Below are 15,990 nucleotides of genomic sequence, written 5' to 3'. Positions count from 1 at the left end.
CCTGGCACTCACTCACTGCCTAAAGGGCCTCCCTGGCACTCACTTACTGCCTAAAGGGCCTCCCTGGCACTCACTCACTGCCTAAAGGGCCTCCCTGGCACTCACTCACTGCCTAAAGGGCCTCCCTGCCACTCACTCACTGCCTAAAGGGCCTCCCTGTCACTCACTCACTGCCTAAAGGGGCTCCCTGTCACTCACTCACTACCTAAAGGGGCTCCCTGTCACTTACTATCGGGGTCCCTGTCACTCACTACCTAACTGGAGGCACCTGTCACTCACTAGCTAACCTGGGGGTCCCTGTCACTCACTACCTAACTTGTGGGGCTACCATATTAAGGGGGCATTCTGCCTATTTATGTGAAATGCTGTCTATTTATGTGCCTCATGACTGCTGAATTTGTCTTGTTGGGAGCCTTATGATTTGTTCGGGGCCTCAAGATTGCTGAATTTGTCTTGTTGGGGGCCTCATGATTTGTTGGAGGCCTCATGATTGCTGAATTTGTCTTGTTGGGGGCCTCATGATTTGTTGGGGGCCTCATGATTGCTGAATGTCTTGTTGGGGGTCACATGATTGCTAACTGCGAGACTATGGGAAAAGCTGAATCCTTATCATATGAGACAATAGCATTAAACCTACTTTTTTAGCGTTTTAAAACAGAAAACAAAACTGGGAGGTTCTAAAAAATTGAATACATTTTTCAGGAGTAGGATGGATGAAATTGTTTATCTTCACAGTTTATTTTCAACTTGGATTTTCCATAATGTTCATGTATGAGTTAAAACGTTTGTACAGTATTTAGTTTAAATTGCTGTTGCCACTTTGCGATAGATAAGTGACTTTTGGGTTGCAGTTTGGGCACTCGGCCTCCAAAAGGTTCGCCACCACTGTCCTAATCTGATGTCCCACCATTGCTAGGTTCATGTAAATTTGTCTCCACCCGTTACCACACCTATATTCTGGTCCATGGCCCACCCATTTTTTGGTGCGGCGCGATAAGCACGCCGCACAACGCGATCCTATTATTTTTGGCATGCTAGCTGCAGTGTGCTGAATTCTGCTGCCTACAGTATGTACAGTATACGCTGTTCTCTAGTGCCTGCACTGTGTGCTGATTTACCTACAGTGTGTAAGGTGTTACTCTGTGCCTTTACTGATTGTAAACCAGCTATATTGTATGCTGATCCCTGCTACTTTCAGTATGTACAGCATTAGCTGTAAAGCCTGGTACACACATACAATTTTGATTAGCCAATTTTAGCTCTGTTCATAAAATTCATTGTCTGTTGGCCCACTTACTGCACGGGGGTGGGAAAATTGGGGGTCAGTGATTGACCAATCAAAATTGTATGTGCGTATACATCTTTGATCTATGCCTATACTGATTGTAAATTATCTAAATAAAGGACAGAGGGCTCCGTCCAATATTTCGATGGGCAGGCCCGTTATCCGTAGGGTACACCGCTGCTAAGTTCATGTACATTTGGCCCCACCCATGGCCACGCCCACTCACCTCATGGCCACGCCCATACCTCCCCGCCTGGTGCCCACAGGTGCCCCCGATCTCCAAGGACCCTAGAAACGCCCCTGCTGTCACACGTCCGTGACTTTATAAGTCGGCAACCCTTGACCCGGAAGACTTAGCTCTGCACATTCAGGGCACGTGTGCTCCCGTCACATGGTGCGTTCACAGAGCCCTGGGATGAATTACTGCACATGCACAGAGCTAAGTCTCCAAGGGCTACTTATTGGCTGTTTTACCACCATCTTTAAAGCAGAACACTGGAACATAAAATGCATTTGAGTATTCCTTATTTGGTAACACTTACTTGGAGTAGTTGTGTTGGGCGTCAAAGGAATGTCCCCTAACATGTTGTTATTAGCCCTAGCCGCTCTATCAAATACATTCTTCACCTCCTCATTAGTATGGTTGTCATTTGGGAATTTTGCTGAGAAGTTACCAATCACAGAACCTCGCCTGGAAGAAAGACATATAACAATATTGAATGTTTCCCACTCATGGAGCCCTATTACCCTGTACAAGGGCAAAGAGTGAAATTAGGAATAGAGATTACAAAAGAATAGTATGCAGTGACGATTATGTCCAAGGCCATACAAATGTGTATGTGTTTTTATATCCCCTTACTATTCATATATTACAGGAGGACACATGGCAGCAATTATACTGCCAAGCTTTTGTTGGCTGAAAGAGAAACCGTAACCGAGAATTTAAAGGGACTCCGAGCAGTGCAGTAACTATGGAAAGATGCATACCATTATGAAGCTCTCTTTCTCCTTTTTTCCAACGATATATAAACCACTGCCCTTTCGCGATTGAAATTGCAGCAAACGTGATTTCGATCGCGAAAATATCGAAAACTAAAAGGCGTAGGGTGGCGGTTTACAGGGAGTGCAGAATTATTAGGCAAATGAGTATTTTGACCACATCATCCTCTTTATGCATGTTGTCTTACTCCAAGCTGTATAGGCTCGAAAGACAACTACCAATTAAGCATATTAGGTTATGTGCATCTCTGTAATGTGAAGGGGTGTGGTCTAATGACATCAAACACCCTATATCAGGTGTGCATTATTATTAGGCAACTTCCTTTCCTTTGGCAAAATGAGTCAAAAGAAGGACTTGACAGGCTCAGAAAAGTAAAAAATAGTGAGATATCTTGCAGAGGGATGCAACTTAAAATAGCAAAGCTTCTGAAGCGTGATCATCAAACAATCAAGCGTTTCATTCAAAATAGTCAACAGGGTCGCAAGAAGCGTGTGGAAAAACCAAGGCGCAAAATAACTGCTCATGAACTGAGAAAAGTCAAGCGTGCAGCTTCCAAGATGCCACTTGCCACCAATTTGGCCATATTTCAGAGCTGCAACATCACTGGAATGCCCAAAAGCACAAGGTGTGCAATACTCAGAGACATGGCCAAGGTAAGAAAGGCTGAAAGACGACCACCACTGAACAATACACACAAGCTGAAACGCCAAGACTGGGCCAAGAAATATCTCAAGACTGGTTTTTCTTAAGTTTTATGGACTGATGAAATGAGAGTGAGTCTTGATGGGCCAGATGGATGGGCCCGTGGCTGGATTGGTAAAGGGCAGAGAGCTCCAGTCCGACTCAGACGCCAGCAAGGTGGAGGTGGAGTACTGGTTTGGGCTGGTATCATCAAAGATGAGCTTGTGGGGCCTTTTCGGGTTGAGGATGGAGTCAAGCTCAACTCCCAGTCCTACTGCCAGTTTCTGGAAGACACCTTCAAGCAGTGGTACAGGAAGAAGTCTGCATCCATCAAGAAAAACATGATTTTCATGCAGGACAATGCTCCATCACACGCATCCAAGTACTCCACAGCGTGGCTGGCAAGAAAGGGCATAAAAGAAGAAAAACTAATGACATGGCCTCCTTGTTCACCTGATCTGAACCCCATTGAGAAACTGTGGTCCATCATAAAATGTGAGATTTACAAGGAGGGAAAACAGTACACCTCTCTGTACAGTGTCTGGGAGGCTGTGGTTGCTGCTGCACGCAATGTTGATGGTGAACAGATCAAAACACTGACAGAATCCATGGATGGCAGGCTTTTGAGTGTCCTTGCAAAGAAAGGTGGCTATATTGGTCACTGATTTGTTTTTTTTTTTTTTTTTGAATGTCAGAAATATATATTTGTGAATGTTGAGATGTTATATTGGTTTCACTGGTAAAAATAAATAATTGAAATGGGTATAAATTTGTTTTTTGTTAAGTTGCCTAATAATTATGCACAGTAATAGTCACCTGCACACACAGATATCCCCCTAAAATAGCTAAAACTAAAAACAAACTAAAAACTACTTTCAAAAATATTCAGCTTTGATATGAACCCTTTTTTGGTTCCTGGACGTAGAAACTACGTCCAGGAACCATGCGCGCTACCGCGCGCTCCCGCGGCCGATCGCGCGTGCACGCGCACTCCCGGACGCGGATTCGGTAGCCAGGGAATCAATGTATCGGGCTATGGTGCCCGATCACTGATTCCTCTCCCCCGCTGAAAAAACGACAGCTTCTCTCGGAAGCTGCGCCTTTTCTGGCCGTTCCCTCCCCGATGCGTCACTCTAAGCGTGTGTTACGCTTAGAGTGACGTCATGTAAACAAACTCATGGCCGCCATCTTGTGGCCAAAAAGTAATACTACAACTGAATGTAAAAATAAATTAAAATGAACACACATTTACATTATAAATCTATTGTTTACCTCCCACCCTCCCAAAACTACCCAAATAAAATGTTTACTATAAAAAAAAAAACCATTACAATAAAAAAAAAAAACATGTAAATATTTACCTAAGGGTCTAAACTTTTTAAATATCAATGTAAAGATGAAATATTTCTATATTTTTTTTATTTTAAACTTGTTAATAGTGATAGATGCAAAATGGAAAAAATGCACCTTTATTTCCAAATAAAATATTGTCTCCATACATTGTGATAGGGACATAATTTTAACGGTGTAATAACCGGGACATATGGGCAAATACAATACGTGAGTTTTAATTATGGAGGCATGTATTATTTTAAAACTATAATGGCTGAAAACTGAGAAATAATGAATTTTTCAATTTTTTTCTTATTCTTCCTGTTAAAATGCGTTTACAGTAAAGTGGCTCTTAGCAAAATGTACCCCCCCAAAGAAAGCCTAATTGGTGGCGGAAAAAACAAGATATAGATCAGTTCATTGTGATAAGTAGTGATAAAGTTATAGGCTAATGAATGGGAGGTGAACATTTCTCACGTGAAAACCACGGAACCTGAATGGGTTAATGAGTTTTTTGGGTTCATTGAGAACATGGTTGTTGTTCAATAATAAAATTATTCCTCAAAAATACAACTTGCCTAATAATTCTGCACTCCCTGTATATGTCGTTGGAAAGAGGAGAAAGAGAGCTTCAAAATGGTATGCAGCTTTCCATAGTTGCTTGTATTACACAGGACGACTTTTCCCCTGAATGGAGCTGCCGACTTTGGGGAAAAGTCGTCTTGTGTAATACAAGAAACTATGGAAAGATGCATACCATTTTGAAGCTCTCTTTCTCCTCTTTCCAACGACACATAAACCGCCGCCCTACGCCTTTTAGTTCCGTTATTTTCGCAATTGAAATCACGTTTGCCGCAATTTCGATCGCGAAAATAGTGAAAACTAAAAGGCATAGGGCGGCAGACCAAGATGGCGCCGTAAGAGGTGCCTCGGTCACATGGCTCCGTGACTTTTCAGTCAGTTTTAGTCAGTTTTAGTTAGTTTTAGCCTTAGTTTTAGCCTCTTACTTAAGTCTTTCAGTGTTTAGTTTAAGCTAGCATTAGTGGAGTTCTTAGTTTAGTGTAGCTACAGTGCAGAACAAGGGAAGGAGGGAACCCACCTAATCGGGTGACCACAGCTGCTCCACGCTCCAGATCAGCGGCTCCATCCTCAGGCCCGCACTGCAGGGCACCCGGACCGCAGCATCGTTACCTGTGAGCCTCCAGCTCCTCATCAGCAGGCCCCCCACCGCCTCCCGGGCTCCACGCGCTGCTCCTCCAGGCCACCCGGACCGCTGCATCTGATCCAGATCCCCATCGGAAGGCTCCCTCCTGCCTGCCGGGCTCCACGCGCTGCCTCTCCAGGCCCGCACGATCCCCAGTCCAGCGGCTCCATCTACAGGCCCGCACTGCAGAATCCGCCACCAGCCCTCATCGGCAGGCTTCTCGTGCTCCATCTCCGGGCCCGCACGCTCCCCAGACCAGTGGCTCTCCAGACCAGTGGCCCCAGCTTCAGGCCTGCACGCCCGCCCGACCAGCGGCCCCACGTGCTCCATCTCCGGGCCCGCACGCTCCCCAGACCAGCGGCTCTCCAGACCAGTGGCCCCAGCTTCAGGCCTGCACGCCCGCCCGACCAGCGGCCCCACGTGCCCCATCTCCGGGCCCGCACGCTCCCCAGACAAGCGGCTCTCCATCCCAGCGGCTCCAGCTTCAGGCCTGCACGTCCGCACTCTCCCGGACACCCAGACCGTAGCCATCAGCTTTGCTCGGCAGGACCATCAGGCCGGCACAGGTTGCCCCTACAGCAGCCGAGGACTGCACCGCTCCGCTCAGGCTTCTGGCCCGCTCAACCAGCCCTCTCATCAGAGACAGGAAGCTCCGGGACACTGCGTGCTACAGACCCAGTTGAGCCCTGCTGGCACGCCGAGACCATCACTGCCTGCATCCAGCCGACCCACCATGTGGCAGCCACGTGGCTGCCCGGTCCACCCACTTATCCCAGCATCTAAGTGAGGGGATGCTCACCTGCCGCAGCACACCCTGGAAACTGTTGCCTGCTGCCTGCTGCCACCACCGGAGCCCCCACTCCTAGGAAACTGTCGCGTGCTGCCACCACTGGAGCCCCCGCTGCCCTGCCTGCCTGACACTGGCCCCAACAAGGGTCTGCAGCCCTGCCTGACACACTCCTCTGCGCTGCTGATGCCTGCAGCTGGATCCCCCTACCCAGGACAGGATATGAGGAACGGTGAGACTATGCTATACTTACATCATTCTTCACTGCTGTTACTGTGATGCATTGCTCTCTGTGCCCGCTTGTCACCCCGCTACTAGCCTACCCAGCCCACTGCTCCCTATGTGACTGTCTGCTCCTGCAAACACATGCCTGCTGACCGCAGTGACTGTCTGCTCCTGCAAACACATGCCTGCTGCCCGCTCTGCTCTTCCAGGCCCCCCCAGGCATGAGTGCAGAGAAACTGCCCCCTCGGGACGCAAATCCCATCCGCTTCCTATCCCGTACTGAACTCCTGAAATGGGAGCCCCCTGCTTGTTGCGACCGACCCTCTGATTCTTCCCTGTGGGAGACAGTCAGCGCCCACATCGTGCACCTGACTAGCAGCGACAGGGGCCCTCCAAACAAACGTCGCCACAGGGGGAGAAGGGCAGGGGCTCGGGTGAGACTGAAGAGAAGGGGACTACACACTCCTATACCGGCCATACTCCTAGCGAACGTTTGCTCTCTTCCAAACAAGGTGGACGAGCTGCTCCTACTGCTTGGCCGCAAACTCTCGCTAAGCAGGAACACCCCAGTGCTCTGCTTCACAGAGACCTGGCTCAACAGAAATGTCCCAGACGAGGCCTTACAGATGCCAGGCTACTTCCTCTTTCGTGCAGATCGGGACCAAGAACTCTCTGGGAAAATGAGAGGTGGTGGCATATGCTTCTACGTAAACTCCAACTGGTGCACCAACATAACACCCCTCGGCACGTTCTGCTCACCAGATGTTGAACTCCTAGCCATCAACTGTAGGCCCAGATACTCACCCAGGGAGTTCTCCTCCTTCATTCTGGTGGGGGTCTACATCCCCCCGGATTCCAACACCAGAAATGCCCTAAGAACACTGAGCGACTATATCTCGGGGTGGGAAACCACTTTTCCTGAGGCCCTTATCGTCATCTTAGGAGACTTCAATAGCGCAAACCTGCGACAGGAGCTGCCCCACTTCCAGCAGCACATCACCTGCCCCACCAGGAATCACAACACCCTGGACAAATGCTACACAGCCCTCAGAAATGCTTACAAGGCCACCAGAGGCGCTCCCCTAGGGAACTCAGACCACTGCGTGATCCACCTTATCCCCACCTACAGGAGACAGCTTGAGACGACAAAGCCCATCACTAGAACCGTAAAAAAGTGGACTGAGGATGCAAAACTGAAGCTGCAAGCCTGCTTGGAATGCACTGACTGGTCGGTCCTAGAGGCACCCACCTTGGAGGAATGGTCAGAAAATGTCCTCTCCTACATTCGCTTTTGTGAGGACGCATGCATCCCAACCAAGACCTTCAAAGTCTTCCCAAACGAAAAGCCCTGGTTCAACAGCAACCTACGACGCCTACGGAAAATCAAGGAGGAGACGCACAGGTCGGGCACCCCAGAAGAGTTCAGAGAGGCCAGAAACTCCCTGAATAGAGAACTGAAAGCTGCAAAGAGGACCTACTCCAACAAGGTTGGCCTCAGCCTCCAATCCAGCAACCCACGGGAAGTATGGAAGGGTCTCAGGGCGGCCACGAACTTTAAGCCCCCCCTTCAACACGCAGCCCCCAGCTCCCAACTGGCAGAGGAACTCAATGAGTTCTACTGTAGATTTGATCTACAACCCAAGCAGCCCACGGCCCCAGCATCCCAGCCAGCACCAAATCCCTCGGCATCCGCGAAAAAGGATGCCCGGGGCCCCCCAGTGGCCCAGGGCCCTCCAGTGACCAGTGGCACCCCCGCTCTGACCACAGTGCAAAAGGAGGATGTGCTACAACACCTTCGCAGACTCAATCCCAGGAAAGCCTCAGGCCCGGATGGGGTGTCCTCACATTGCCTGAGAACCTGCGCAAACCAACTAGCTCCCATCCTCACCTCTCTCTTCAACAGATCCCTATCAGAGGGGGGGGTCCCCGCCTGCTTCAAAAGGTCCACAATAATACCAGTCCCTAAAAAACCAGGGAACATGGAGCTCAACAACTTCAGACCCGTAGCCCTGACCCCCGTCATCATGAAAGTATTTGAGAGGCTAGTGCTGGCCCACCTGAAGCACTCCACCGGCACCCTCCTTGAACCACACCAGTTTGCCTACAGGGAAAACCGATCAGTTGACGATGCAATCAATGTCAGCCTAGCATACATCTTGGAACACCTTGACAGACCAGGGGCCTACGCTAGGGTCCTTTTCCTGGACTTCAGCTCGGCCTTTAATACCATCTGCCCGGACATTCTGATCGACAACCTTGCGCACCTCGGAGTAGACCCCCTCCTCTGCAGGTGGGTTAAGGACTTTCTCTCCAACAGAACCCAACGGGTCAAGCTTGGCAGTCACATCTCCAGCGAGAGAACCACTAATGTCGGTGCACCGCAAGGCTGCGTGCTGTCTCCACTCCTGTTCTCCCTGTATACCAACAAATGCACCTCAACCTCTGACTCCGTCAAAGTCATTAAATTCGCAGATGATACCACGCTTATCGGCCTCATCGACCGAAACGGGGAGGACTCCTATCGAAACGAAATTGAGAGGATCTGTAATTGGTGCAAGGACAACAACCTCGTTCTCAACACGGCAAAGACCGTGGAACTGATCGTGGACTTCCGGAAACTCTCCCCTGCCCCCCTCCCTGTGCTCATCGACGGGTCCGAGGTCTCCAGAGTTCAAAGTGTACGGTTCCTCGGCACAACCCTAACAAGCGACCTCAAATGGGAGCAGAACACTACAAAAACTCAGAAGAAAGCACAGCAAAGGCTATTCTTCCTGCGCCAATTGAAGAAATTCGGCATGTCACGGGAACTGCTCACCAGCTTTTACACCTCGACCATCGAATCCATCCTCTGCTGCTCCATCATCGTCTGGTACGCCGGTACATCTGCTAAGGACAAATACAAACTCCACAGAGTGATAAACGCAGCAGAAAAGATCATCGGCGCCCACCTGCCCTCGCTAGATCTCCTCTACACCATGAGAATGAAGACAAGGGCCTCCAAGATCCTACTTGACCCCTCCCACCCGGGCAGACGCTACTTCGAGACCCTTCCGCTGGGACGTCGGCTCAGATCCATCCCCACCAAAACCACTAGGCGCATGAACACCTTCTTCCCCCAAGCAGTCCAACTGTTGAACTCACTGAACTCAAGACCCCCCCCCCCACCGGGACATTCTATCCCCTAGGGCAACCGCCCCCCCCCCCCCCCACTGCTGTTAATTCTGACCCCTCGAAGACTCTAACTGTGTTGCTCCATATATCTGCATGCATGCTTTGCTTTGCCTTGCTTATGTTTATATGTTATGTATTTTATATGTTATGTATTTTATATGTTTATATGTTTATATGTTCTTGAACTGCCACTTGCCATGTGAACCACAAGCAATTCCGGGCTCACCAATCGGTGTGCTTGGCGACAATAAAGATGATTCTGATTCTGATTCTTTATATATTGTTGGAAAGAGGAGAAAGAGAGCTTCAAATTGGTATGCGTCTTTCCATAGTTCCTGCACTGCTCGGAGTCCCTTTTAACTTCATCCCAATCAGTAGCTGATATCCCCTTTCCCATGAGAAATCTGTTCCTTTTCACAAACAGTTCATCAGGGGGCTCTGTATGGCCGATATTGTGGTGAAACCCCTCCCACGGTGTGATGTCAGGACTCGCACACTGTGGGAGTCTTGTTGCATTGTGGGAATAACAGCTGTTTACAGCTGTTTCCAACTGCCAAAAAAGCAAGCAGCTTGTCCTTCCACTCACATCACCTGCCAGGAGTAAAAATATCACTGTGTGATAAATGTCAGAATGTAAATCAGATGAGAGGAAAGATTTTTACAATGGGCAAACACAGCCTAAATCATTTATACTGTACATAATTATTGTAAAAATAAAGCACTTTTTTATTACATTATTTTCACTGGAGTTCCTCTTTAAAACCCAAGTACAGGTGCATTTTTTTATATTGGTTTAATGTAACATTGTTATATATTAACTAGCAAACCTAAGCCTGTTTAAAAAACGGGCTCTAGGTCTGTTTCTCAGCGCACACGCCCGCCAACCCGCCACCACACGCGACCGCCGTGAGCGCATCCGCCGCACACCCGGCCGCCTGCTGACCCGACGCACACCGGGCCGCCCGCTGACCCAACGCACACCCGTCCGCCCATTGACCCGACGCACACCCGGCCATTCCCTGACCCGACGCACACCCGGCCACCCGCTGACCCGACGCACACTCGGCCACCCGCTGACCCGGCGCACACCCTGGAGCTCGCTGACCTGACGCACACCCGGCTGCCCGCTAACCCGCCGCACACCCGGCAGCCCGCTCACACGTCGCACACCCGGCCTCCCGCTCACACGCCGCCCGCTCGGCTCCCTGGCCCCGTCCTCCTGTCTCTGTGAGGCTGGGTCCATGCTGCGCACATGCCCAGCAGCACAAAGCATGGACCAGCTACACAGAGGCAGAACACGCAGGGACACAGGGGTTTTATTATATAGGATTTAGTATTAAAAAAATTGTTCAACTTATTGAAGCTTTTCAGAATAAAATTGGATAATACCTGCTGCCGAAAGTCACAACTTTTTATTTCCATCTTAGCCATTTCCAGTTGCCGGGGCTCACTCCCATCTCCCACCCAGTCATTCTGGAGCCGTGATAGGCTGTCAGTCAGTGGAGAGGTGGGGCTTCAGCTGCTAGAGCAATGATTCTCTCTCTTTCACACCCATGTGACCAAATAGGAAATGTGTCAGACTAGCCATGTGTGTGCAGGCAGCCGTCAGTCCATAAGAACTGATAGACCCAATATTTCCCTTTTTTATTTTTAAACATAAATGTAACCCCATATTCCCTTTTTTATTTTTAAACATAAATTTGTAATTTATGTTCTGTTAAATGCACATGAAAAAGCTGTGTGTGAGCTGGGGTATTATAAAATGTTAAACAGGGTCGTAACTAGAAATCACTGGGCCCCCCTGAGAAACTTTGGTGGGATGGGGCCCCCTTCCGCCAGGACAGAGCACTCGGGGAGAGGTAGAGAGGTTGGGGGCTGGATGTTGTACAGAAGAGAATGCTGCGCACTGAATAGGGACTGTCTACAAATCTTTGTCTGCAAAACTTTGTATGAATTATTATCAGTGGCTGAGCAGATGCAGTCATTACAACAATTGTGCAGAAAGCAGAAAGTTTTTTTCTCTCCTTGCCCTTAGTTGTCAGTCTCTCAGGATGGGGCCCCCTGTGGCTTCTGGGCCCCCCTGTAGCTGCAACCCTTGCAGGGTCTATTGTTACGCCCCTGATGTTAAAGGAAGTTGGATATGGTTTGCATACAGTATAAGGAGCTGAGTCCTTAACTTGTATTTTATATTTACACTCTCAGGATGATGTAGTGAAGGATTTGTTACTGGAGGGAACGAGCCCTTCTATCATCCACATTGAAGTTTATTATTTCTTTCTTCTTTTTCATACAGCTACCGTATTTTCCGCGGTATAAGACGCTCCGGACTATAAAACGCACCCAGGTTTAGAGGGCAAAAAACAGAGAAAAAAATATATATACTAAACCTGGTGCGTCCATATTCCAGGAGCGTCTTGTACATGTTATCCCTCAAATGGTGTCCTTCTGGGTCCCCATGTCTCCACCATTGTGTTTCCCATGTCTGCCCTAAGTATCCTCCTGTGTCCCATTGTCTCCCCATGTGTCCTCTGTGTCCCCAATACCTGCCCCATGTGTCCTCTGTGTCCCCATGACCTGCCCCATGTGTCCTCTGTGTGTCCCTCATACATGCCCCATGTGTCACCCATGCCTGCCCTATGTGTCCCTCCTGCATGCCGTATGTGTCCACTGTGTCCTCCATACCTGCCCCATGTGTCCTCTGTTGTCACCCATGCATACCCCATGTGTCCTCTGTGTGTCCCTCATACATGCTCCATGTGCCCTGTTTCACCCATGCCAGCCCCATATGCTTGCCCTATGTTTTCTCTGTGTCCCCCATACCTGCCCCATGTGTCCTCTGTGTGTCCCTCATGCCTGCCCCATGTGCCTGTGTTCCCTGCGTGTGTGTAAACTGGCTGCACCCGACGTGTGCCTCTGCCCTCTCCCCATGCCTGTTATGTGTCTGACTGCGTGTCCCCCGCGAGTGTATAATATGCCCGCTCCCGCCATGTGCCTTATCTCCCTCCCCCATGTGGTTGCTGGCCCCGGGTGTTAATCTGCAGCGGGCTTACCTCTCCGCCATGCCCGCGAGGATTGGAGACTTTCTTCACAGCCGCGCATCTCGCTCTAGTGATCGGCATGTGATAATGATGCAAACATCACATGCCGATCACAAGAGCGAGAGCGACACACAGGCAGGGAATTCCCGACGTGGCGGCGGGTTGCGGTCCATATCGGCGGGCGTTTGTAAGTCGGGGATTCCCTGCCTTTGCCGTATAAGACGCAGGGACTTTTTTCCCCTATTTTTTGAGGAGAAAAAGTGTGTCTTATATGGCGAAAAATACGGTATATATAATTAAATGTTTGTCTCTAGTAAACCATACCAGTGTAGAGTGTAGGAGGATGCAAAAATAATTATTTCTAGCTATCTATAGCACCAAACAGTGGATTGTTGCTGTGGCTACTAGGGAATATATTGGTAAAAGCACAGCTGGCTGCAGGCTGAACTTGAAAGGTAATTTTAATAAAATAAAAGTCCAAAAAGGATTTTGTATCAATGGCATATATTGTATAATTTTTTTTAATGACATTTTTTTTTCTTATCAAAGAGGTTGAGTAATGGCCCTGTGGAAGCTTTTAATTCCAGTCTCTGTTCCCCATGAAATCTGTTCTGCACACTTCCTGTCAAAGTATCCCCGATCATCTGAACAGGAAGTGAGGGTACATGTATTAATTGGAGACAAGGACAGCAGCAAATTACTGACAGATGTTCTAAGCTTTCTCCACTTTGCCACAACAGAGTACTTATCCTGCTGTGTCTAATTTGGGAACATTTCCCATTACTTCCTGTATTGAGGGAACATCAATCATCTGGGCAGGAAAAAGTTCCTTAAAGGACAACTGAAGTGAGAAGTACGTGGAGGCTGCCATATTTATTTCCTTTTACAAAATACTAGTTGCTTGGCAGCCCCGCTGATCTATTTGGCTGCAGTAGTGAATTGAATTACACCAGTTCTGTCAGTTCTGTCTATTGTCAGAAACCCCCGACCTGCTGCATGCTTGTCCAAGGGTCTATGGCTAAAAGTATTAGAGGCAGAAGATCAGCAGGATAGCCAGGTAACTGGTATTGCTTAAAAGGAAATAAAAATGGCAGCCTCCATATCCCGCTCACTTCAGTTGTCCTTTAGATGGTACAAATACAAAACTAAAGCCAGAGTTTTATCACTTACTCTGTCCAAAACTACAAACATGTTGGTTTGTCTTGTGGTGGGCTGATATGCTGATATGTTTTAAAAACAATCTTGCATGCAGAGATATGGGTTTGTTTTGATTGATTTTTTTTACATATTTGTAAATAAAAAAAAATATTTTAGTTGTTTAAAGGGACACCGAAGCTAAAAAAAAATATGATATAGTGAATTGGCTGTGTACTATGAATAATTATTAGAAGATTAGCAGCAAAGAAAATATTCTCATATTTTTATTTTCAGGTATATAGTGTTTTTTCTAACATTGCATCATTCTCTAACATGTGCAGATTACACAACACTCAGCATTCAAAATGATTCTTTCAGAGCAGTCTGTGAACTAATGACCTCTCCTCTGGCAGAGAAAGAGTAAATAGTCCAGGAACAGTTGAGATAATAAAAGTCAGATAACAGCCCTCTCCACGACTTTGAAAATTTAGAGATTAATGGCTTTTTTGCATAGAGATAACAACTGGAGTTTCTTAACTCTTCCTGTACTGGAAACAATTAGACTGATGTATCTGATCTTAATGTATTATTTCTTAGCTGTACTACACATACATATCATAATATCATCATTTTTTTTTTCGCTTCAGTGTCTCTTTAAGGACAGTTGTTGATAAATTGAACTGTTTGCTCATATTATTGTCTTCTAAAGTGAGTGAGAAATGTTGTCCTTTCAACTTACCACATTTGCTCAATGGTGACGGCTATAACGTCAGCTAGATATATGCGTATGAATTTCAGTGCCTGCAAAACACATATGAAATTAATTATTCATTTCTGACACTAACATTTCACAGAAAATTCAGGATATATTTTAATACTTTAATGGGTCAGTCCTCCCAAACAGGAAACATCCGTTTTGGCTTGATTGGCCATTTAAAGGACAACCATAGAAAAAAAATGTTGACATTACCAACCTGTTTCTCTTTTTTTATATTTAATCCTGAGGCTTTGTTCACGTCTAAAATCGCAATTGCTGACTCCAGCGTTTTGCGATTTTGTGAGTGATTTTCATCAACGCCTCCATGTGCGGTACGATTTTTTGTAAAGCGCTTTTCTAAGTGCTTTTGCAGAGCGATGTGTTTTGTCACTTCCTTACGCAAGTCAGGAAGTGAACTCTTTGACCCGGAAAATAATAAATACAATGTATTTATTCTTTAATGCGTGGGGGAAATCTCCCTACAAAGCGCTTTTTCAAGCATTTCACCATTTCCCTATACCTGCCATATAGGCAAATAGCCCCAAAAATGATAGAGGCAACGCTTTGGTGAGCGGATCGGAATTGAACTGCTCAGATGTTGAAAATAAAAAGCAAAGTAGTGCAAATAAAGCGAGATCTGATCAAAACTTAACAAGGATATAAATGGTACAAAACAATCTTCACTTTAATATATCAAAATGACAAAAATGTAATTGGGTGTCATTCAGCTAGTACAAAACCCACCCACCCACAAAATAACCTATACCTGCCATTGTGGCAAATCGCCCCCAAGATGCTACAGGCAGCACTTTGGTGAGCGGATCGGAATTGAACTGATCAGATGTGACCACTCTCCTAGGGAATCATTGCACAAGCACTTTTGCAAAAAAAGGCGAAAATGCCCGAGGTGTGAACAAGCCCTAACTGCTTGAATGACACGTTTAATCTCACCTGCCTAACTAGTTCACTAGTAACTTCAACGTTGATAAACTTCAGTGTGGTTTCCAATTCCACTTTAAAGGGAACCAGAGGTGAGAGGTATATGGAGGCTGCCATATTTATTTCCTTTTAAACAATAATAGTTGCCTCTAAGTCCTCCTGATACTGTGTCTCTAATACTTTTAGCCATAGACCCTGAACAAGCATGCAGCAGATCAGGTACTCCGACTCGCTGACTCAGGTTTTACTGGATTAGCCATATGCTTGTTCCACGGTTTTGACTGTGGGCTGCCAGGCAACAGGCAATTGTTTACAAGGAAATAAATATGTCACTCTCACCTCAGGTGTCCTGTAACGAAACCACAAAAACTGGCCTTGCTAAAGAAACCAATGACTAACTGCTTGGTCTAAAAGCTACTATTCCAAACATTCTT

The 15,990-nt window shown here is 47.3% G+C and overlaps 1 protein-coding gene across 1 annotated transcript in view; it reads right to left on the bottom strand.

The window, feature by feature from the left end:
• The window catches only part of LOC137520896 (mucin-19-like), a 76,577-nt gene that overhangs the window by 41,204 nt on the left and 19,383 nt on the right, over window positions 1-15,990 (bottom strand). The window contains exons 5-6 of the mRNA XM_068239436.1: window positions 14,600-14,661; window positions 1,828-1,976 (exon numbers count right to left, since the gene is read on the bottom strand). Coding sequence (XP_068095537.1) covers window positions 1,828-1,976; window positions 14,600-14,661 — 211 coding nt within the window. The remainder of the gene's footprint in view (window positions 1-1,827; window positions 1,977-14,599; window positions 14,662-15,990) is intronic.

Source organism: Hyperolius riggenbachi, chromosome 6 (genome assembly GCF_040937935.1).
Source record: "Hyperolius riggenbachi isolate aHypRig1 chromosome 6, aHypRig1.pri, whole genome shotgun sequence".
Classification (NCBI taxonomy): domain Eukaryota; kingdom Metazoa; phylum Chordata; class Amphibia; order Anura; family Hyperoliidae; genus Hyperolius; species Hyperolius riggenbachi.
This window is presented reverse-complemented; position numbering and strand designations above follow the sequence as displayed.